At 32.4% G+C, this 25,941-nt stretch overlaps 1 protein-coding gene across 3 annotated transcripts in view; it reads right to left on the bottom strand.

Moving 5' to 3' along the window:
* BRD10 (bromodomain containing 10) overlaps nucleotides 1-25,941 on the bottom strand; it is a 117,781-nt gene that overhangs the window by 25,637 nt on the left and 66,203 nt on the right. For 2 of the 3 annotated variants that reach the window (XM_055428251.2, XM_055428253.2), the window contains 2 exons: nucleotides 17,141-17,220; nucleotides 8,786-8,875 (listed from right to left, as the gene is read on the bottom strand). In XM_055428251.2, the coding sequence (XP_055284226.2) occupies nucleotides 8,786-8,875; nucleotides 17,141-17,220 (170 nt within the window). The remainder of the gene's footprint in view (nucleotides 1-8,785; nucleotides 8,876-17,140; nucleotides 17,221-25,941) is intronic. The other variant, XM_055428252.2, reaches the window with a different exon arrangement.

The raw sequence follows: 25,941 nt of genomic DNA, 5'->3' as shown, positions 1-25,941 counted from the left end.
CAGAAATAAAAAATGTTTCCAAAATAATCCCAATGTGTTACATGAACTTAATAGTCCAAATATTTACTAATGGTCACTTTAAAAAGAAGAGAGTGATACATCTCTTTGATAAATTTACTATAAAGTTTAACATAAAGTATGAATTCAAGCATATACCATGGAACCAAAAGTATACAGTATGATCTAAATTTGAGGCTTACCTTTCAATATTTTCTCATCCAATGTCCACAGCAGCTGTAGATTGCCAGCTCCCTTTCCATGAGATGGCTCAACTGTCAAATACTAAAGCTTTTATAACCTGACAGGGATTACTCCAACAAGGAGTTCATCTATAGTCACAAGATAAGTGCTTTATTATATTATGCAGTTTTATAAGCTTTATAATGTGATATGTTAATAACCTAAGGAACCACAAGAGAAAAGATACTCTGAAAAAACTTACAAAACTACACAATATTGTAAAATGGAAAGCTAAGTCTGTGTGTTTGAAATGAGTGGGGAGGGAAACTTACCTTACAACTAAAGAAAAACTCCATTCTGCTGCAGTAATCTGGGATGGGTATGACAGACCAGCATTAATACTGGCTGGGGTGCTGCGAGGAGAGGGAATTGGCAATCTACTGATGCTGGGGACACTGAACATCTAGAAGGAAGAAAAGAGGAAAACAAATAAATTCTAGATTTATTAAATGTCTCATCACTATGGATCTTTTGCACATTTAATAAGTTTAGATACTTTGAATATTAGGTGAAAGTAACTGATTTATACAATTCATTCTGTTACTTATAGATTTTCTTACACCGATTTCTAAACAAAATCAATATCAACTGTTGTATGAAGAAAAAGATTATCATATATAAATACGTAAAGAATATTTTTTAAATTGAAATGGTATTATTGTGATAAAAATATAATTTTTATTAAAAAGAAGAGTACAAAAACATAATGTATATAAAAAAGGCATCAATGCTCTCTTTCTACTTACATGTGTTGCTGGAGCACAGAAACAGGGATCATAAAACAGAGCATTTTTTGTTATAGGCTTGGGGTGGAAAGGGATTATATAATAATACATCATGCTTTTCCAATAAAATTCAAATAGCTTTTAGAAAAGTCAAATGGATTTATATGTAAAGATGTCTTATTTAAAAATATTAGGAATATCCAAAGTTAGGTTGCAAATAATTTAATGGAAATGGATAAAAACATAGCACAAATTAACTGGAATTAAGCATTTTAATAATTATTTCATTCTCCTTAATCTAAGTAATAGTAAATGAAAAGGTAACAATATTTACTTTTTTTTTCTTATTGTTCACCTAAAGAAACTACCACTGTATTACTATATTCCTGCATATTCACAGTTTTGGGGGTAAAATACCACATTCATCTTGGTGGTATACAGTCTCTTGAAAAAGTACTAGTTAGACAATATAGTGAAATGTTTGAATATTAGTATGGAAGAAGTTTAAAAAAGTATTTTAACACTACCAGAGGTCTTAATATGAACTATTCTATCATATACTAGTGTTTTCTCTTTAGGTACTCTTACCTACTTTCTCTTAATACTAATACAATAGGAAACAAAAACATTTAAAGATATCCAACACTGCACAGCACGTATAATATTTCCATTGTATTTCTAAATGAGCATTTAACTAGAAAGCATGATGATAAACAACTACATCAGTGATAATACTGGAAGTTTCAGTGTCATTTGACTTTGTAGAGACAGTGGACAGATCACATTCCCAGTGAAGTAGTCATTATTACTGGGGAAGAAAATCTAACAATATGGATATAACTGACGGTATGTAACCACTTCCATTCATAAAGAAGAAAAAATCCTGGACTAGAAATTAACTACTGGGTAGTATGTGAATCTGACCCTTTTTAGTAAATTGGTGGTAGCAAAGAGGTTAATAACATTAAATCAAATCTACACCTGTTATCAGAAAGGTGGGTTCTGAAGCAATTCACAGCACAATCTGAATCACTAAGTAATGCTACACTGGTAACATCAGAGCATAAAAAGTTCCATGTAAGTGAAATTAAGACTGGGGATATACTAAAAGTAGGGTCAGTATTCTACTTATTTTTACTTTCTCAGGTTCCATTACAATACCCAGCACACAGTAGGTCCACAATAAGTATTCAAACCACAGAAGTAAATTTCTTAGCTGAGATTTTCTACTTAGCTGAAAAGATTTTTAAAAATTGATAAAAAACATTCCTAAAATACATGTCTTCCAGATTTTCTGGGCACAAAGTGAATATAATTTAACTCTTACTGACTTGTTCATCATTATGAACAAGCCATTGTTTCATATTTCAAAGCAGTGACACTAGGGTTTACAAGGCTATAACCTATATTCCTATACTAAGTGGTTATTGATTACTGTTAGTTTTGGACCCTAAAGTCATTTTTGTTTTTTTAATTGTCTATCAGTATTTCATGTAACTAAATCTGCCTTAAAATACTTTTGTCCTAATTAAAAGCACTTGCTACAACTAGTTAGCATCATATCTTTATTAAAAGAAACTGTTTTCATAGAAGGATATATATATATATATATTTTTTTTTTTAAGTGCTACAGATCCATATGTGGACTCTGTCTTCTATTTAGACTCTTTTTTATTCTTTGGTAGATCTGGATTAATTTTCCTTTAATATATAATGTATCACTTTTACCTTCATATCTATAGAGTATAATAAGATTGTAGGGAAGTTTTATTAGTGTTTAATCTTCTCTATTGTTTGGATGATATACTTCCCTAGTTCACAAAAGGTATTAAACTATTCTATCTTTAAATTTTGGGGGCTTTCCAAAGATTTTTATTTCTTCTGTAATATAAATAAACAGAATGATGCTAAGTTCATTTTTGGTCTCAAGCACCTCATGGATTTAAATTCAGTTGGTCAGAACTCTTGTCAGTGAAAGGCAGCAGAGTTAAATATAAATAGATAAATTAAATAGAAAATAATAAAAATTTACTTGGGGCTTTGAAAAATATTTGGCATTTAAACTTACTTATATTTGAGTAAGTGTGTATGATATATAATTCAAGAGTTTAAGGCAAATTATAAAAGCTGCACTATGATAAAGCTCTAACTATAGAAGGGTCTGTCACCTAGTTCAATTCTTCCTTGAAGTTCACTCCATGCTGAGAACATGCAGTATCAATTCTCTGGCTGATATAAAAAATACAAAACACCTTCCCTTTTTAATTGGAACTTTCATTGGGAGAAAACAGGTTCAAATATTACTTTTAAGAAAGTTTCCCTGATGGGATATAGACTACGCCAAATTCCAGTAAGTGGAAACAGTGAGCACTATTAATAGGAGTTAATATCTAGTTAGTTCTCAGTTGAGCAGAGTAGTTATTAAATGTGAAAAAAAAAATGCCCCAAAGTGTGACCTACCATAGACAAATGAAGATAATGCATTCTCAGATAATCTGGTGACTACAGTCAATTGAAGCTTTGTCTTACTAGCCAGCTATCATTCTGGTTCATGTTTCGTGTCATCTAGTTCTCTTTCCTTACTATTAGAGTATGTCAGTTAATATTTGATTCTTCATAAAGTCCATATGTTATCTACCCTTCAACCCTTACTCCCAAATAATATATAAACATGTCATTAAGTGAGTGAAGCAAGTGTCTAGAAGTAGTGACTCCTGAATTTAAATGGCTTGAAAATCAAAGATCTTATAAAGGATCAAGTCTTTTATAAAAGGACAGGAGTCAGCCCAACCAGTCCTGATTAAAGATTTATCCTCAGGACTGGGGAGAAAAAGTTTAAGCTCTAAAGTGAATTCCTTGAGGATAAAGACTTTCAGTCTCTGAATATCTATCAAGTTCCTTGGTGTTATGTACAGTACACAGACCACAATGATGAAGTATGTGCCTAATGAATAAGACTAGAATATGACAGGTAAAGGAACTTATTTATTATACAGGGTTTCCAAAAGGTTACTTTAATTTTCTGAAAGCTTTAAATATCGACTATTTAACAGCAAAGCATCTTTCCCCCCACAGCTGAGAGTTTTTTCAGTTTTGTTAACCTTCATCAAAAGATCTAGAATAAGAAAATAAGATACATAATGATGTAATAATCAAAAACTTATTTAAGGATAATTTAGATATTATTGCAATCTCTGCATGACTGATACTTGAGGCCAGATAATTCTTTGTTGTGGGGGGCTATCATGTGCATTCTAAGATTATACAATGTAGAATATTTTTAGTAGCACTAATGGCCTCTATCCATTAAGTGCCAGTACCACCTCTTCAACTATGTCAATCAAATACATCTTCAGACATTGCCAAAGTCTTATAGTGGGGGTGCAAAATCATTCCTCATTGATAACCACTGGCTTTTACAAAACTCTGACAAAAACTAGGGTGTAATCATCTTTGATCTAAGCTTCTGATTTCTCTGTGTTTGATCGAGTTAATGCACAGCCTTTGCTTAAGCAAGAGAAGTCCTATTATTATGAATTTAAATTATTTCAAGAACATAGTAAAGATTAATTTTATTCATGACTTGTAATTTCTTTCTAATTCTCTTAGAACATGTCTTACAAAAAAACAAAGCCTTTTGACATACTGTAATTATTGTGTATATATTTTTGGATTTTTTAAAAGTTAACAATTTCACAAATACTTCCATACAGTAACAATGATCTACAAATATTTTATTTTACCAGCCTTATGACATACCACTGTTAATATTATTGCTCTCTCTACTATGAGAGAGATATTGAACATAATATTGTGTAAATAACTTTTGTGGGGATAGGGGAGTAGTGTGCAAAATGTGGAGGATAAAAGTTAAATACTAACTACGACTACAGGACCAAAGAGTACAGACAGTTTTACAGCTTTTATTACATTCTGAATATGAAATCTGGAAATATCTGAAGTCTTAAAACCTGCTCAGTGCTGAGGTGCTTAACTGCTAAAGGGTATATTAGATATGGTATTATATTTTAAATTTTAGTTTGTCTATATTGATGACTATCATTTATCATGTCGTAGTCCAGACAAGGTTTCTTATCTTTTTGTTTTCTGCCAAATGTTCACTTTTCCGTATGCCCCATCTCTACACTGACTTTTCATTATCAAAAAGACTGAAAAATCTTTTAAGATCTAAACAATAATATAAAACATAAGGAAATTATGCAAATATGAGAAAAGGGTCACATGAAAAATTAAGAAACATAATAACCATTTCTGAATTAGTCTTACAAAAATCTATCAAGTTTGATTATTTATACAGCAAAAATGTTTAATAAATTTCAAATATAATAGGATCAGGAAAATTTATCAATATCTTAGGTGTAAAACTATCTTTCTGGAAAACTAATAAATTTCCAAAGTACAACTTTTATCTCTTGATTAAACTCACAAAGATAAAAACAGTAAGATATCACGATGTCTTCCTTAGAGCACTAAAAAAAACCCCTATGATCTAAATAATAATGAGACAGACAAAAATTAAAGGATTTTTTCAAACTATATAATTCTATTTATCTCTGTCAGATGTCTCACTTTAAACAAAACTCAGGTAGGTAATTGGTATGGCACTGGAAGATGTAAAGGACATTGATTTCTCTTTGAATAAACCTTTAAATGAAGTAATGGGATCAACTACTGGGAACTAAAGTAAATTCAAAAAAATTAAATCATTTATTTCTCTCTTCACACTATAAATCATAAGTAGAATTAACTGTCCTGCAATAATGAGTAAACAATCCAGATTTTAAAAGACTAACTCTTTCAGTACAATGAGCAGTTCAACGGCAAAACCGCCAAGAGATTAAGGAAGTTGTTTTAATGGAATGCTGACCTGGATGAGGAAATGGGGTAATTCTTCCTTTTTGCTTTGGTAAGAAAAACATCTTGAAAGTCCCTGTAGAGAAGTTTCCCAAAACAACCAGGTGTTTAAATGAGTCCATGTTAAAACCCTCTATCACGTATACAATTTCTATCTTTAGTAACGACATTAATGACAACCAAAAGTTTATATGGAATATGTATCTTCTTTGTTATTGAAGCCATTATTATGGATATGAAAGTTGATGATGAACAACAGAGTTGTTTTGACATTTTTCACTGTCATATCCTCTTATGAAGAACAATATTAATAACTTCATTTATCTGGCAATGGTGAAGGAAGCTCACTAAGCAAGGAATAAACAAAATGGTTATCATACCACCAAGTTCATACATTTTGTTATTAATAAAATCTCTCAGGTCCTTACCATGAGCTCAATTTTGACAATATGGCTACTTGCTTTGCAACTGACAGTGTATCAGTTAGGGCAAGTAAATGGACACACACAAAAAATGACAGACTGACAATGAAGAGACAGAACAAAAGCAAGCAAACAAACAAAAACCTTCAAAATATATAACCTAAAGGCCTATCTGTGAATGTTTAATAAGAGTTACTGACATCAATAGATTTTTAGGGTATCAGTACAATTATGGATATTCATAATGATCCCTGAGTTATCAAGAAAAGGGTTCAGTATAGTACCAGGAAGCAGGGAAATCTTTTTCATTAAATGATTAAAGTAAAGATTTTAGTACCAAATGTTTAGGTTTTCTAGAAAATTCAGTTAAGTGGAACCCCTACTCCCAAATGATGACAAACTAGTATTCAATACCAACATAAAAATTCAATAAAGTTTATCACACTCAGTATCAGCTTTTGTAAAAAATAAGGAATGACACTGAGATGCAAACTTTTACTATTCCTTTATTCCTGGCCATTTCATTGATTAAGATAAGTTATTCATGAAAACAAGTTTTTAGTCAGTTTATTTTAGGGCAAGTAGCCTGTTTACTGGTAATCTCAATTACTCCCAATAAGTAAAGTTCAAAGAATTTCTATTTCTTGAAGAGCAGAAAATATATTTTAAAACTAATATGCAAATACCAAGGGTTATGGACAAATCAAAAATTCAGAGACACAAAATCTAAACAATTAAAACCTATATATAACCTAAAATTTTCTGATAAACATACCCCCAAATATTATAGAGTCAAATATTTGTAATTTATATTTTCTTTTATAATTACCTTCTGTGAAGGAAGGCAATATGCTAATCCCTTATACTACCAATGGAAATGAGGTGGATGGCTTACAGAAAAACTCTAGGATGCTTGCAAAAGTCTTTTTGTCTTACACTACATACCATAAGTAAGCACATAAGCCTATTATGCTTTGAACTATCCATTAAAAACAAAACCCTAATTTATAATATGAGAACAAATTAAGATGAATGTTATTGTTTAACTGCAGCTAATAAAAAACAAATAACAAATTTACTTAACAGAAGTCTGTTTAAAGTCATGAAGTAATGGACAAGTCACTAAAAATAAACAGCTTCTGCAAAAAAAAACCAAAACCTAAATATCCTGATTAAAATCTTTTTTTTCCTATTAAATAATAGAATCAGTCCTTTAAAAACATACACATAAAATACATTTAAAAAACACCAGTTGAGGAAAAAATATTTTAATATACTACAGTTTCAGAAATATATCACAGAGGTTGTTTTAAAACAACACGTAGGGTTCATTCCACACCAAGAGATTGCTGACATATTCAAAACAAAACAAAGCAAAACAAAACAGATAACCTCTCACAGTCTTATAATGATCTAAACCATTTTTAATGGAAATAACCCTAAAGTTTTCTGCATTCTCAGATTATATATTGTACACAAAGTGTATTGAACATGATGCTTTCTTAATGCATTTGACGGCTGTCCTTATATTATCTCATCTCTTAGATTATAGTCAATAGTCTCAGGGATATCATGTGAGACACTTCTGAAATGCTTAATGCTGTTTTACCTCTGTATTAAATGATCTCAGAGTACTTTAATTTCCTTCCTTCAGAGTGCTACTAATATGTCCTTTCTGAACAACATATAGATCTGTACTACAAATCTGCTGATATGAATGAAGCTTGCTGTACCTCTAACCTTATTATCATACACAATTCTAGATTAACAGGTTCTGAACAAATTCCTAAATGTGGTTTCATGACATTCCTGAGGCATAAAATAAAGGGATTTTTAAAAATAGTGATTTATTTTTTTCAATGCTTAAAGCCTTCTCCATTTATTTATTGTTATTTGTGTTTCAAATCTATTATATCATAGAACTGTGTCAGTTAAATGGGTATTAATGATTTAATAAATAACATAATTGAGTGTTTTACCAAGTGCTGGGTGAATAAAAATAAAGCCCTTTATTCTCTCAAGAACAGTTAAAAGCGAAGGTAAAGAATTATTGTGAATTTAGTATAGTGAAAGTTAAAAGAAGACCTTTAGATGCTAAAGGTTCTTAAGATACATTGTTAAGCATGTATCAAAAACATCTGGGGCAAGATTAAATAATTTACATGTTATTTATGTCAGAGCTAATCCATTAAAAGCATATAATTATTAATTAAGAAGATCTGTAAGGTAAGCACTACCCCAAAACTACCAGTCAGAAAACAACCAACCAGTATATTGGGAAATACATAAAACTAAACCTGATAGAAACCAGGCAAACAAAGTTAATTTACTTGCCCCAGCACCATGTTTGTGTACTAAAAGTGAAAACTAGACCACATAGGAAAAATAAAAGAAACATCTTTCTATTTTTCAAGCAAATTTATATGTAATTCAGGACAACAAGATTTAAAAAAGGCTTTAGAAAAAGCAGGAATAAATTTTAATGCTGACAATAACAGATAGAACTTTTGGATCAACACCTACCGATTTTTTTCTATTGTTTTCCAGATCTTTGAGTTCATTCTCGATTTTTGTGATTAATTCCCTGAGTTCATCAAGATTAGTGCAAATAAGCTAAAATAAAACACAAAAACACAGCTTGATAACACATAATATAAAACACCCAAAATGTGGTAACAGAAGTTGTTTTAACACACATTGAATTCACAATTATTTGTCTTTGTAACAGTAAAATGCAAAGAAAGCTCCACAGTTTATATTTTAAAAGATATTACTTGTTATGATGTATGAACTTCAGGCTTAGTATAAAATTAGCTGAAATTTCAACATTGGTGGTTTCATCCCACATCCCCATCTTTCAGTTTGCTTTATAATCCAGGTTTTTGTTTTTGTTTTTTTTTTAAACATTCTTAACTTTCAGCCCAGAATGACAAAGATCTGGAAACTCACCCTAGATTTCACAAGTTACTGGATCACCTTTATGAAATGTTTCATCAACCAGTCTCCGAGCAGGTGAATAAATGCACCCCTGGAGAACTATTGTTTTACTTTTACTTTGGTTGCTAACTATATAACTTAACAAATTGTATCACTGCTGTTGGGACTGCTAATAAAGAGGGGCTCCAACTACATGAATATATTGAAAGAAGTTAATGAAATTAAGTATACATTCTTTACATGATCTCAGTAGTCTTTAATAAAACCAGATCCAAAGATAGCATCTATTGCCTTTCATAACTGTGTGGTTCACTTTATTTCACTTTCGTAATATTGGCAAATGGTCAAAACAATTGGTCTTTAGTTATTAATTAATAATCAAACAAGTTTGGCTTAACTGCTAAATATTTAAACAGTGAAGCATCGGCAACATAACAAAAATATTAGTAACTACATTTTAGATCTTGCAAAATTATCCTGAATGTTTCAATCAGTTTGACAATATTCAACTTTTTTTCTAAAATAATTTAAGCTTATATTTTAAAAAATCTGTCGTGAAAAAGAAATACAAGATTTCTAAAACAGAATTGCAATCACATACAGGGGAAAAGTTTTAGATTTAATGAAAGTGTTACAATGTATATACTGGATAAATGAAAAAATACTTATAAAGCTATTAATTCATCATAAATTTTTTATTAGTTTCATGTTTTTTAAATTCATTAATTTCTGATAAGGGCACTGTTTTCCTAAAAGGCTTATTTTCTTTTAAAAGAAAATGAAGAAAAACACAAAGCAAAAGAGGATTACAACAAGACCATTTCTAGTGACTATTATGTAACAAAAATGGGAGACTAGGAGCCTCCACACTTTAAGTTGAACCATATGAAATGTTGATATGCCTTTGATCTACAAAAAAGACAATATGGTTCAACCTAATAGACTAAGAAAGAATTATCACAGATAATATAAATTATACTTAGTATTAACAATGATTAGAAACACCTACATAATTTCAAACTCACAGAACTGACAAAGCAGGGAAAACATGTATTTAAGTAACCCAAATTAACAATTTCAGAGTAGAAAACACCAGTGTAACAACTAAATAGTAGGGTATTTCTGCTGACACATTATACATATTTCCATTTGCCAAATCTAGAATTATGGAAGAAATGCTGATGGTTAAGTAGTGAAGTGGCTAATTACGTAAGTGCCTTTAGAACTAGATAATGTCTTCAACTTCTATCGTATCAATAAAGCCTCAGAACCATGTTGGCCCTACACCAGGTTTCTAGTAAGTACTCAATAGGAACTAAACTTGTATAAACTGCTATTATGACTACCATGTCAAATTTGCCATGGAACTTGCAAATGGTTACACCCCTTTCACTGAACTTGGTGTACTAGTTAATGACATGGCATGGATTTCTCATTTGTACATACGGCAAAGCTCAGAGCAATTTTCACTTGCATTTTCACTTAGCTGTCTCATTATACATGGAGTAAGGGTACATTTTGTTTGTACTTTGTAGAAACTTAAACAGTAAAAATGAAAATATATATACCCCTATACCTGAACACAAACTAAAAAATTTAAGATCTTTTAATTAACAATTAGTCATGAGATCAGAAAATATTTATATTTCATTTAAGGAAACAGATAATGTAGTTCTGAAGTCAAACTAGGAATGATTTCTATACCTTAAGAGCTATATATTAAAAAAATACTTTCCTAGTTAGCAAGCTGTATTAAATCAGTGCTTCTCAAACTTCAATGTGCATAAGAGTCACTCGGGAATCTTGTTAAAATGAGGTTTTTGATTTAGTAGGTCTGAGGTGGGACCTAGGATTCTACATTTGTAACAAGTTCCTAGGTATGGGCTGTAAATCTCATATTTTGGGCAACTATGTACTAAATAATTATGAATTACAAATCTGCATGGTCACAGAAATATTTGGTAGTATGGAGTTAAATGAGTACAAAATTTAAAAAGATTTATCTTTAAATAGGGGATGGAATACTGAATTAAAAGCACAAATGTTCAATGTTAATGCACAAAAGTTCCTTAAATGCCATGATTCAAACATAAATTTTATTGAATTTGAGGGTTAAAATATTTTTAGCAATATCTACTTTGAACTTATCTTAAAGTGACTTAATACCTACCTAACAATTTATACTCTTTAAGTACTAATATATACCTCCCTCTACACACACTTTCACTTTTCACTTTCACACATTGGAGAAGGAAATGGCAACCCACTCCAGTGTTCTTGCCTGGAGAATCCCAGGGAAGGGGGAGCCTGGTGGGCTTCTGTCTTTGGGGTCGCACAGAGTCGGACACGACTGAAGTGACTCAGCAGCAGCAGCTACATATATATGTAATATGTAAAACATATACTCCAAATATAGAGTCAAGTTATTAGAAAATTCTTGTATGGGAACATTATTCTAAATTTGTTATCATTTAGAGGTTATATTTTGAGGGGAAAATAATTATTTATGTCATAATTATCATTTTGAGGTTATATTTTAAGGGAAAAATAGTTATGTCAATTTTGTCATTTATACACTCCTCTTTATGAAGTAAGGTGTGTGTGTGTGGCCTTTTTTGTGTGTGTGGGCTTTAAACTCAACTTAATTTAAAATGATGCTTTTAAAAATAAAATCAATCCAATAAGAAAAGTTCACTTTAATAAGGAGAACATGAATTTTTTTAAACAAAGCAAAAACACCTTATTAAGACCTCCTTATTACCTTAAATTTGGGGGAAAAAAAAATTCTAGGGCTTAGTTCCTCCAAGGGTGAAAGAAAGTTCCACAGCAGCTTGGATTACAGTCAGGACACACTGCCAACACTCAAAGAGAAGGTTTTCAGTCATCATAATGCAGAGGTTAACAAAAGAGTTTTATCTCTCAGGAAGAACCTCTTCAACGCTGTTAAACTCTCCCTCAAATTAATCTTTCACTTGGTGCAACTCGTGACAGTCACAAAATCATAAATTTTAGAGCTGAAAGGGACCAAAAGGAAAAAAAAAAAGTAACCTGGTCCAAACTTTGGCCAAGGCTAAAGAGGGGTACTTCCAATTCACACACAAGCTAGTTTAACAGAGATGAAGTGACCAAAGATGACACACTCATAGAGGTATACCATGGAACCTAGGACTCCTCTTCCTCTTACATCATATTCTTTAAGGGTTCTCTCTAAGCAAAATAAAACAAATTAAAAAAAAAATCTAACAATAATTTGAACGTGTATTATAGTTTTGAGCTTCACAGGTGGCGCCAGTGGTAAAGAATTCACCTGCCAGTGCAGGAGCCATAAGAGATGCAGGTACTATTCCTGGATGGGGAAGATCCCCTGGAGAAGGGAATGGCAACCCACTTCAGCACTGTCTGTAAAATCCCATGGACAGAGGAGCCTGGTGGGCTACAGTCCATGGGGTCGCAAAGAGTCAGATAGGACTAAACAACTAAACACCACATTATAGTTTCAGGAATTAATTTATATCTAAGCTTTCATATCTATTAAATTTAAGTATTAAAAGGCCCTCTCTCCAACTCAAGAAGCAGAAATGTGTGTATATAGTCTATAGAAATAAGTGTATATGGTGGAGAAGGGGAGGTCCTATAGAGATCAAAAGAACTCCATAATCACATCTCAGAAAAATTACAAAGTAAATCACTATTTTAAGCTACATATTATGTCCTTCGGGTATAAATTCAATAGGTTTGAGAGATATTTATTTTATTTGTTCCAAAAAGAACGTAAGATAGCATACAAAAGTAAAACAATATGGTAAATTACATTAAAAAGCAAAGGGAAATGCAGAGAAGACAAAATGAATAGGTCCAAATAAAATGGATCATGTTCACTACCATTCTCATAAAACATTCCAATAATTTATTATAAAATTATAAGCAAAACACTAAATGTATGGTGTAAATTCAAAATCTGTATTATATTTAAACTAAAACTATATTGACATCTGTTAAAACTATTAGGACAGGAACATTCCTTCTCACTTCTTATGATCATCTTATCAGCAATAATGACTACTTCAAAACCTGCAAATAAAGATATCATGAGCAACATGACTAGTCTGATTAATAAATCAAAACATTTTTATACCACTATATTAGTAAAAACTGGTGTTTCTCTCAAGGTACAATATATAAAAACAGAAAAAAATTTCAGGGGGAAGTAAAATTCCATAATGTTGAAAGTGAAACAAAAAGCTGAAGCTGAAAATACTCATTTTAAGAGGCAGCAATTCAAAATAACAATATAATCAAAAGGTTCTTAACTCTGTGAGGCAGTTAAATTATAATTTTAATTTTGATACCAAATTGTCACATTGAGCATAGTATTTTATTTCATATCCCTTAGTTTCTCCATTGGTTAAATGGAGCAACAGTGTTTTTTTCAGAGGTATATTAAGGATCAGTGAGTTTATGCTTATGTTAAAAAACAATACTTCTATATAAATCTTAGTCAACACCTGGATTCTGGATTTCCTCTGCAAAGAAGCCTTTAGAAAAAAACCACACACATGGAATGAGCAAGCACACATGACATGGAAGATTTCGGTTACTAATAAAAAGCAGAGTCATGGTAACTAAGGCTCTTAAATTATTTTAAAACTGTATCTTATTGAGACTTGACAAACTACGTTTTAGGAATACTTTCTATGACTCTGTGCACAAAAAGAAAATTCACCTAATATTAGGCTTCTTTTTCAAATATTAAACATATTAATATTCTTGGTAAAAGTTAACTTTATTAAGAAAATCAATATTCACTTTTCAATCTAACAGTCTTCCTTGTACTACAAAACTGATACAGAAAAAAAAAATCTAGTCAGTTTAACAAAGTAATCAGTAAAATTGTTAAATCTGACACAAAAGCTTAAATCACCCACCTGCTGAAGACTAAAAATATTTCCTGGCTTTTTGCAACTATTGCTAAGTAAAAATATGGCAACTTCCCCTATATGCCAAATGTATAGCTCCCAATAGCACTAGAATAAGAAGGGCTAAGCACAGGTTTTCCCTCTAATATAATGATGCAAATACTACTACTTGGTTTTTCACTTTTCAAATACTTGTAGGCTTAATGATGAAATCTGACCAAATCTAAGACTTATTCCAAGATCTTAAGTTGCTGGGGAAAGTGGTAAAGGTCAGTAATAGATGCTCTTAAGCCAATAATTAATTGATTTTCCGACTCATAAGTACAGTACTGTCTGAAGAATCTGACATGCTTATTTAAAAAATAAGATAATAAAACATTAAGTTCTATCACTTAATCCTGACAACAACCTTATGAGGTAGGAACTATTATTATTACTCCATTGTACATATGAGAAATTAGAATCTTTGAGCAGAGTTACAGAGTTAGTGCTAAGACGGCATTCTAACCCAAGTAGCTTGGTTCCAGAATCCAGATGCTTAAGCACTATTCAGATTACTAATATCTATCGAGACCTTCTGAATCAAGGATGGACCATTAGAGGATGAAACCTAGGATTTTTCATTTTTAATAAAAGTATAAGTTTCTTTTTATGCCATTGAACATTTGAGAACCACTGATATAACTCCTAGGAAAAACTGGTACAGATATGGTCAGTCTCATTATAATATACACACAAATATAAATACAACAGGCCTTTGACTGCTTACAGTGTATACTTTAAATAGGGGTGGGATGATTATTGTCTTGTCCTGAGGTATAGGTATCACTTATTTATATGAATAAACATGGATTCTTCCTGAAATAAACAGGCTTACACGTTTCATCTGGCTAAAAAAAACCAACAACTAAATTAAAAAGTAGTTGAGGTCAAAGACAGGATTCACTTTTTCAATTCACCAGAACCTTAAAAAAAAACCCAAAAAACTTCATGCAATTTAGTCCCTGGATATGTTTCTGAAGTGCTAAATGTCATATTGTTAGAGCTGCTTGAGAAGGAAATAAACTCACTTCGTTTTATAATAACCAGTTTTCTTACATGTGGGAGACTTTCAAATAACTAAAACTATTACAGAATTATTCTGAGAGGCAAAACTGTAAGTTCTGCATGTAACAACAAAGTTTACTAGTAACTAATATTATCTCCTATTCTTTGCTTATTTGAAGCAAATGACCTATTTCTTGGGAGATGGCTGTCAATTTTCTTTCTTAACACTACCATGGTATTTAAATTATAAATTAGGCATAAGTACACCTGTTCTCATAAGTCTATTCCCCATCCCAACCCCCACCCCCACCCCCAACACACAGCCCTGCCCTCTTTCCAGAAAACCTTAAGAACCAGGAAGAGGACGTTGTTTATTTTAAACAGTTCAATTCAGCCAAACATGTACTTTTGACCTTCAGTTTCTGAGTGGTAAGCAAATGGTCAGCAGAACTCATGGTCAAAAATACATTTTACACTGCATGTCAGTAAACACACACAATGGAAACCAAACTTTTATGAAATAACATTACCTTTACTATATTTGACACTCTTAAAATTTCTATTTTAACTGTGCTAGCTTAAAAAAGAAATGCAGGCCATGTAATATATTAAATTAATTTTCATGCCTCACTAATGAGTACCACCTTCAATTAAAAAAAAAAACAATACTTTATGCAGTGTTACTTACTACATATAAAAATCATCCATTTAATATAGGGATGAAGGCAAATATCAACAATGGACCAAACTGGTCTTGAGATTCATATTCCCAGGATGAATACTTTGAGGTATTAAGGAAAAAAAATAAGTGGGAGAAGCACGAAATCAGTGGAAGAATAAATAACCATATACTACTGTAGCATTAAATAAGGCGCACAAGCAATGGTAGAAAGGTCTCTAAATAAACAGCAAATACTTTTTTTTTCTTTTTACTGAATATGCTGGAACCAGGGTTACTTTACATAAAAGGATTCTGTAGAAATTATTCATCCTAAAGATGTCATTAAAAATATTCTAAAATACTAAGAGAAAAACATGTCTGTTTTCTTTATTGTTCATTTAAAAGTATTAAATTTGACCAGTTATTAACTTCTATTAAAAAACACTTCTAAAATAGAAATTTTACTTAAAAAAAAGGATGTGTCTACATTTCTGGGTATATGAAACTGTTAAACTCATATTACATATTATCAATATTTCCACAGTTACTACTCCTTTATTTTCTTTTTGGTTACACTCGCAGAAATTCATTTTAACATCACTTATATTTTTGTAATTGTTAGTTTTAAAACCTAAACCAGAAATAGATAGGACACACTACTACAAGAAAATTTTTAAAGAGTCATTTGTTGTAGAAAACTCATCTTTTATAAAGTAGAAATAAAAGTATTATTTAATTAAGGTAAACTTCTCTGCTTATTCCAGTACTAGCTTCAAACAGAAAACTCTTCACAGCAGAACATAAAAGTACTTTTTTTTCTTTTTGCAGAAATGTTTAAAAACCATTCAGTTAATTCTCTCTGAAGTTCATATATAGCTGTGTTTAAAAAAAAACCTGTTTTTTAAGTTAATAAGTCTATCATTTCTACAGTGCCCAAATAAATTAGAATAGATTACCTAGGCAATATTAGCATGTACAAACTAGCATGTGTTCTTGGAAGACTTTCATTTACAAATTTATATATACATACACTTTATGCTATACTGTAGTTAACAGTTTAACATATTTCTATTAAACCACTTCTATAAGACAGATTTTTTTAATATCAAGAGACAAAAAGACAGGTAAAAATTTCTGAAATACTAGCAGATTAAATCATTGCTATGTATGCACTTGCAGGGAAAAAGTCACAGTTGGAAATATTTCATTGAAGTATTGTGTGTTATGGCGGAACTTGGCCAGGCTCTTGAGGAACAATTTAAACACTGATACAAAAAATTAAACTAAGAAACTTTGAGACAAAATTGAAACATTTACCTGAAATTCTGGTACAGTAGGTGACTTTGCAACAGTTTTCCTCTTCTTTGTGATTGCTTTTTTAGATATGGATTTTTTTCCTTTCAAGATTAAAAGAGAAAAGCTTCATAATGCTGTTTATAGCATTTCATTAACAAAAAGCAAATTACACAGAACCTTGAAAGTTAAATTATAACTAACAGATGGCTTCTAGTGAGTCAAATAAAAATGATGAATCAAAACAAACCCCAGCAAAAGCAAACATCAAACTATAACTACCCATAACAGACATATTAACGAATGGTGTTTTCTTTATATAAGAGCCAAACTATTATAATCTCTAATGTGTTGCACGGTACCAGAATTTATTACAATAAGATTGGAAAACAAAAAGTCATATTACTACTGCTTAGTTAAAATATAACTCACAACTTAAAATGAGGTTACATAAGGGAAAAAAAACCTTACCTTTAACAACGACTTCTGTAGTCAGGAACTTGAACAGAACTATACTCTGAAGACTACTGTCTTTATTCAACCTAACGTGAAAATCCTCTCAGTAGCTTAGGAAAAAAGGTTTTCCTTCTATCTCTTTAGCTCTGCACTCCCCTAATGGGCTGCTGTTGGCAGTATTCAATAACCAGTTTTAAAACAAGGTAAACATTTCCCTTTAAAGTGCACCTCATCATTTGTGCAATCAGAAACCACAGGGAAAAATAACCCCATATTCTTAAAGAATTTCAGTTTATAGCATAAAGTACATATAATCTACAATACGTATTTAAGCAGACTAAAGAAATACATGCGTACATACAGCCTCTATCTTATTTTAGTAAGGAACATATTAAAGTAAATGTTTTTCCCCATTTATAATTGGCAAAATCAATTAATAAATAATTTAACAAACACGAGATACAGTACAATTTATGGGGACAACAAAGAATTATAAAATGGAAACCCTGCCCTCCAAAAGTTTACAATGTAAGGGAATAAAAAATTAAAGTTAATTTTAGCTCACAATCATTTGTATGCTAAAATCAGTTTAAAAACTACTATTTTTTCAAAAGAGAAAATTGCTATACTACATAATCCCTATTGTTCTTTTCTAAATATTTTCTTAATAGATATGACGATTTTGCATGAAAACAATCAATCTGATTGCAGCATTTTATTCAAGTCATAAGCACATTCTAGCTTACAATATAGTTGTATTTTCTTTTGTATTTTTTAAATCAGATCACAGAACTGTAATTTAAATCATTTCTAAATTTGACTCAACAGAATCCAAGTATACCACACTTAAACTACTGCAAATTTTCAACTGCTGAGATTCACAAGGGTTTTAGTGTTTTTTCTAATAAGTAACAACCTGTTCCTGACTTTTGCTTTTAATTAAATTTGAGAACCTAACACATATTTTCTTTTCTCCTCTTATTTGCTTATGGGCTCACACAGTACAAATATTAGAACTAAATTTATACAAAAATAGGTAAGTGGGTGGGCTGCTTTAGCAATATCCGAGAAGTGATTCCCACGTGGTGCTACTGCTAAAGAATCCACCTGCCAATGCAGGAGATGCAAGGGACGCGGGTTCAATCCCTGGTTCCGGAAGATCCCTTGGAGTAGGAAGTTGTAACCCACTCCAGTATTCTTGCCTTGAAAATCCCATGGACAGAGGAGCCTGGCAGGCTACAGTCCATGAGGACCACAAAGAGCTGGACATGACTGAGCACTATCATACTATATAATACAGCTAACAACGGATTTCCAAACTGGGTGCAATAGGTAACTCTCAAGTGGACTGATGAATCTGAACACCAAAATGTCTCTCCTCTGAGACATGCTACCTTTACTATTATCGAAAGTTTACAGGAAAAGATTTGTTTGCTGACTTAAGACAGTTTGAAGGAAATGAAATCCTTCCTCATTCCTATTCCCCAACCCTCAGAACTCCTCTAACGAGCTTTTTAAAAATACTTTGATTTTGTATTTACTTATTTATAAGCACAACAGAGGACATTTGTGATATTTCCAATCAATTTGATATTGTTGCCACAGAGACACTAAACTGAGGTAATAAATTCTCAATTAACTCTAACAACCACTCTATTTGAATAAATGAAGCAGCTGAGGTGGTTACTGGGTACCTCCTTTCATCATGTCATTTAGATAACTTAAATGTTATTAAGAAACTGGAAGTAGTATTGGGTAGTAGTTTTAAGAACTGAGTTTTGGAACTAAACTACCTGGATTGGAATTTCAGCTCTAACCACTTACAAGCTGCAAGACCTTGAGCAAATTATTTTATTTCTTTATGCAGCTTCACTAAAACAGGGATAATAATATTACCAACTTTGTGAGAATTATACAAGTTAAAGCATGCTAAGAGCTTAGACTACTATTAGGCACAGGGTAAATCATCAACACATGTTAGTGGTTGTCATCTGCCTTAGATACGTTGTGATAAGAGTTTAAACAAAATGTTAATTATTTTTTAACCTTCATTTTATTAACTTACTCCTTCATTTTAATTCTTCTTGTTCTGATGTTCTCTATGTATTTGTACATACATCAATTAATGTAACACTTACCATACAGTGTTACAATTATCTGTTTACATGTTTCTCTTCCTTACTAGATTGGGAATTACTGACAACAAAAATCCCATTATTCATTTTGTATACAAGTTAAGATCCTTAAATATAAGATTCCTACTCTTCATCAGCAATATTCAGTCTGGGGATAGGAAAAGGGAGGCAGCTAACTGTCTACAATTCTAAGACCACTTTATAATGAGGAAAACACTGACAAAGAATTTAAATAATTTACACAATTTACCAGAGTTTCACAACATGACCTAGGAATGATAGTAAGGAAACTAACACTTATTGAGCGCTTACTATGTGTCAGACACTTAGTAAGGTGATACATAAATTATCTCAGCTAATTCTCAAAAACCTTCCAAGGTAGGCAAAACCTCTATTTTAATGTGGGATAAATGAAGATCAAAAGGTTATTTAACTTACTTAAGTGTTACACTATAATAAGTAATCCCCACAGCCAGGGACTCTTAACTCCAAAGTTCATGCTCTTTCCATTATGTAATTCTAACCCCTTAAAAATCATAGTTACCATTTATTGATTCCTACCATGTGCCAGGTACCATGCTAGGTACCATGCATTTGCTATTCCATTAATTTTTGTGAAACTACAGCAAGATAAGTATTAGCTCATTTTTCACAGAGAAATAAACAGGCTATAATCAGGTAAATAAATTAACAGAGAACTTATAACTAATATGCACTGAAGCACATATTTGTACTAGATACGTCTCACTTCAAAACTGTGCTCTTTTTATGGTAAAATACTGCATTTTTTTCAGACTTTCTGCAGGGATGTAATTTGTATTTGACTGGTTTCAACACTCCTTTAATTAGGGTTATAAGATTTGCATCAGTTCAGTTCAGTCGCTCAGTCGTGTCCGACTCTTTGCGATATTCACTATTAATATACTGTCCTCAATGGAACAATATGAATACAAAGTTTCCTATATTCATCAATAAAAATTAACTGTTACTGTTCACTAACTATTGCTTTCAAAATGGAGACTGGAATACTATAAAACCACACAGCCTTTATTTGGTAATCTGTTTTTGCTCCAGGGCAACCCACTCCAGTATTCTTGCCTGGGAAACCAATGGACAGAGAAGCCTGGCAGGCTACACAGTCCATAGGGTCACAGAGCTGCTGCTGCTGCTGCTAAGTCACTTCAGTCGTGTCCGACTCTGTGTGACCCCATAGACGGAAGCCCACCAGGCTCCCCCATCCCTGGGATTCTCCAGGCAAGAACACCGGAGTGGGTTGCCATTTCCTTCTCCAATGCGTGAAAGTGAAAAGTGAAAGTGAAGTCGCTCAGTCGTGTCCGACCCTTAGCGACCCCACGGACTGAAGCCTACCAGGCTCCTCCATCCATGGGATTTTCCAGGCAAGAGTACTGGAGTGGCTTGCCATTGCCTTCTCCAGTCACAGAACTGGAAACGACTAAAAAACAACAAGCTATATGGAGGGCAAGTTACATACTGACCCCCCTCACCCCAGGGGGCTTACTTGATCACACCCAGAGTTTTACACTCATTGCCCTAAGTCACCTGGTCTTATAAAATATAACTGTCAAAAGTCAATTTAAAACATACAAAGAATTTCAACACAATTCCTGAGCCTAAAGCATAGACATGGCAAAACGGATCAACATGCACCTCAAAATGGAAAAGGAAACCTAAATAGGCCCTCCTAATGATTGATATATATACTATCTAGGTTGGTCATAACTTTCCTTCCAAGGAGTAAGCGTCTTTTAATTTCATGGCTGCAATCAGCATCCACAGTGATTTGGGAGCCCCAAAAAATAAAGTTTGACACTGTTTCCACAGGGGTGCCTGGCATGCTGTGATTCATGGGGTCGCAAAGAGTCAGACATGACTGAGCGACTGAACTAAACTGAGTGATTGATATAAGCACAACCTAATGAAGTTTTTAAAAATTATGCTTAGATCAGCTCTAGAAGGAAGCCTAACTTAACAGGGAAAGATAGACTTAAAAATACAGATTTATACTATAACGTAGGCATAGAATTGTAGTAATCAAGAATAAGGGGATACACTTCATCAGAAAAATTAAGGTGACTATCATTCCCAATCCAACTCTTTCCTCAGTCTCTTATTCTTCATTTTTACCTTCATCTGGTATCCCTGCCTATATTCACTCCTTGGCTCCTTGAACTACTCAGACTCCCACTTCAGTGCTCCTAGATTCAGCATTCTCATGTTTAAAAACTATTCAACACATATACTTCTATCTCAGTACTTTCATTTTAGGGATCCTGATGTGAATGAATACTAAGACACTGATCACTATACTAAGACACTGATCACTGTTAAAATTAGAAACCCAAGGGCATTTGTATTATCAGCAATTCTGGCAAGTGCCTGTTAGACTGTAAAGTCATAGAAAGTCTAAATATGATTTTTATTTACTAAATGTCCATATCTTGGCTAATATATTCTCTTTAAGTTGGCATTTTACTTTTATTTATTTATTCTGACACTTAGATGAGACTTAAAAGGCTTAGAATAGTACCTGATACACAGTAAGCATTTTAAGAGTATTGGGTTTTCGGGGGTGGGGGAAGTAGAAGGCATTAAAATAAAAAGGCCATGGAATATAATAAATTCTTTCACTCCTGTATCTTGCCACCTTGAGTTGGTTCTCTAGGAATTTTCTCCATAAAGACACATATCTATAGTAATATTAACACAGAATTATACAACTGTTTCAAAAATAAGGGCCTGGGTTTATTTGATTATACAATATAATCAAATATTGTAGATTACATTACTTTCTCAGTCATTCCCTATAAGCAGCTCATTACTTTTTATACATTTGATATATTTTATTTCAACCTTATTTCTCAGACTGTATTCCTGGATCAATTATCTAAAACAGCACCACAAACCCAGAAAGATATCATCCCCAAATGGCATATTTCCATCATTCAAACACCTTCTAAACCATCAACTTTTCAAGTTTTCCTTAAGTTCTTCTCTAATTGCTCTAGTTTTTCTCAGTGAAACTTTGCTTATTTACACCTCCATGGTTTTGTTCACTTACTAACCACTTTCATCTACCCAATCCCCCTTATTCTTCAAAGTCCTTCATTCTCAAAAAATCATACTATAGAACACATTGATTTATCCTCTCTGACCTTTGATTGTATGGTCTTTACTGTATACTTAACAATTACTAAATGAGGCTATTTACTAATTTTGAATCTTAATTTCTTCACCTATAAGAAAATAACGACACTTGTCCTGTTTATTTTAATTGGTTTAGATGAACTAAAATGATTTGGTTGAAAATAATGACCATGTAAGTAGGGAAAAACTTTCCAAATCAAACTGGTTGAAATAAATAACTTAAAAATACCACAGGCTTTTTCGTAACCGTCAGTGTATTGTGAATCATTTCTGTTTATTTTTTCAGGTTTTATAAAAAATCCTCTCATTTTAAAAATTTATAACTCATTTCAGTCAACTCTACTTGCTCTATACAATCTACAATAGTATGTTACTGAAAACAACCAAAATGTCCATTGAGGAGGCTAGTTAAAAGAACTACACAATACACATAACAGAATCCTAGGCACTCATTTAAAATGATGGTACAGGGATCTATTCATTGCACAAAGATGTTCATGGTAAACTGTCAGACGGGGAAAAAAGCAGACTGCAAAATGGTATGTACAGTATAATCCTATTCGAAAATAAAAATGCTTTGAAAGAATATGAAAATACATGTTAACTGGTAAATCTTAGTTATTAATATATTTTGGAGAATCATATTATGTGTGTTCATTTATTCATTCAATAGATTCCTACACAATGTGTCAGTTACTGTGCTAAGTATTAGGGAGCAAAACCAAAAATAATCCTTCTGTTCTCAAGGATGTTATAGAAATGAGGGGAGACAAGCATCAAAATAACCTAAAAATAAATGCAACTATTAAGAATAAATTTTATAAATAAGTATTATGAAGGAGAAGTATCTGGTGCTGTAAGTAGGCACAACTGGAAAAATGACAATGTTTTTATATTCTGTAATGGTTCTAAGAATAAGGAACAGGTTTAAATAATTAAAAATAAATTCAAACTTTACAAAACAGAAAGAGGGCTCCCCTGATGGCTCAGTGGTAAACAATCCACCTGCCAGTGGAGGAGACACAGATTCAATCCCTGGTCCGGGAAGATTCCACATGCTGTGGAGCAACTAAGCCTGTGCACTACAACGATTGAGCCCGTGTGCCCTAGAGCCTGTACTCTGTAACTGGAGAAGCCAGTGCGCTGCCACTAGAGAGTAGCCTCCGCTTGCTGCAACTAGAGAAAAGCCTGCACAACAATAAAGACCCAGCACAGCCATACATAAACAAATTAAAAACAAAATTATATTTTAAAAAAGCAGAAAGAAAAGTCTAATTCTGAAAACAGACTAAAATGTTTTGGGTCACAAAACTGCCTCAGTGCACTAAACTCAGCAAATCATTTTCACTCAATTTGTCTTTGTGCCTTCTACTAAAAATCATCTGCCATTACAATAATAAGGTTTTACTGAACTGAAGATTCCACCAAAATTTCAGGTATGTGTAATCAACAGAAAATGGACCAGGTTGACTACATAAATCCAGACCAACCACATTTAGTCCACCCGAAGTAGAGGTTCATAAATCAGCCATGGATGACACAGCTTATCCCAAAGCATATTCTACAGCAAGGGTCCCCAATCCTTGGGCCTCAGATTGGAACCGATGCAGGGACTGGGACTGGTTCTCGGCTTGACAGGAACTGGGCTGTACAGCGAGTGGCAAGTGAGCAAAGCTTCATCTGCCACTCCCCATCCTCCCCGCCATTACCACCTGAACCATCACCCTCCCCAGCTACTCCCACCCCCGTCCATGGAAAAAGTATCTTCCCTGGTGCCAAAAAAGCTTGGGGACTGCTGTTCTACAGAATACTATTACTTGAAAAAAAGTTCTGTATTCAAGTAAACTTGAAAAATACTAGGTTAAACAAAACTAAACAGTTTTCTTCAAGATTTTCTGGAGTCCTTAATACACCAGTTTAGAATCACATATGTGTAATTCTGAAGTCCAAAAGTTTCTAAAAACTAAAATTTTGAAAACAACTTATATCAAAACATGATAAAGTGTTATGAGGTTCTTTATAGTCTTCATCTCACTTAGACTACCCATACATTTTCCTATAGAAATTATACATTTGATTACAGGGGTTGCTCTAAGGTTCACTAGAGATGTTATTTAATAAACATTACATGCATCAGTATACCCTTCTAAAATATGAAAATTTCTGAAATATTTGGTACAAAGTTTTATAAGCTGCATTGTGGACCTGTATTAATGCAAAATGTGAATCTGTAAGAGGAATTGTTCCCAAACCTATGACCTTGAGGCTCACTTTTAAAAAGAGTAAGAAAGAAAACAGTGGATTAGGATATGCCCAAAACCAACTATAAAAGGCTCCAATGTCACATATCTAATTAAAAAAGCTCAGGGCAAAGTCTCAGAAAGACAAGTATACAGAATGATGTAAAACAAATGTTTTGTTGTTATATCATTTTACGTAATACTGTTATGACAGTAAGAAGTTTAGTGTCCAATGAAGAAAAATAATTGGTCTATGCTTACACAGTACTAACAAGGGAGAGGATAACTGTATTAGCCAGATCCTAGTATTTTTGTCATTGAAAACTGACTTTCTAAAATTTGCTCTGAAGAAAAAAAGAGAAAGTGTATAGGCAAGTGCATTATTTTCTTCTACTTCATGCTGAAAGCCTTTTCTTCCCAACAACAGGCTCTCAGAGCATGCACAAGTACTCACTGAATTTGCTTTCGAGTTTTTTTCATATACTTGTCTAGAACTGGACATGGAACTCCCACAAATTTTATATCTGACCTACATACACTCCGAACTTTCATTTAAAAAATGTAGCAACATTTTGTGTGTTTACAATATAAACTCCTTTTAATTCAAACCTCCGGAGCTAATGTTTTTCTTCTGTGATTGGTAGTCTGTACAGGAGCTACATCAATATCTATTCTATAAATATCTTAAATAAGTCACAATTACATTTGAACACATGAAGACTAGGTCATAAATGAACACTTAAAAGGTTTTAGGTGACAATGGTATTAATAAAACAATACTACATACTTTAGAATTGAAAAAAGTTTTTAAATGTAAAAATATTATGTA

The sequence above is a fragment of the Moschus berezovskii genome, chromosome 7, assembly GCF_049115385.1.
Source record: "Moschus berezovskii isolate FMDL1 chromosome 7, NW_MosBer_1.0, whole genome shotgun sequence".
NCBI classification, from domain to species: Eukaryota; Metazoa; Chordata; class Mammalia; order Artiodactyla; family Moschidae; genus Moschus; species Moschus berezovskii.
The sequence above is the reverse complement of the archived record's forward strand: the minus strand, read 5'-3'. Positions and strand labels throughout refer to the sequence as shown.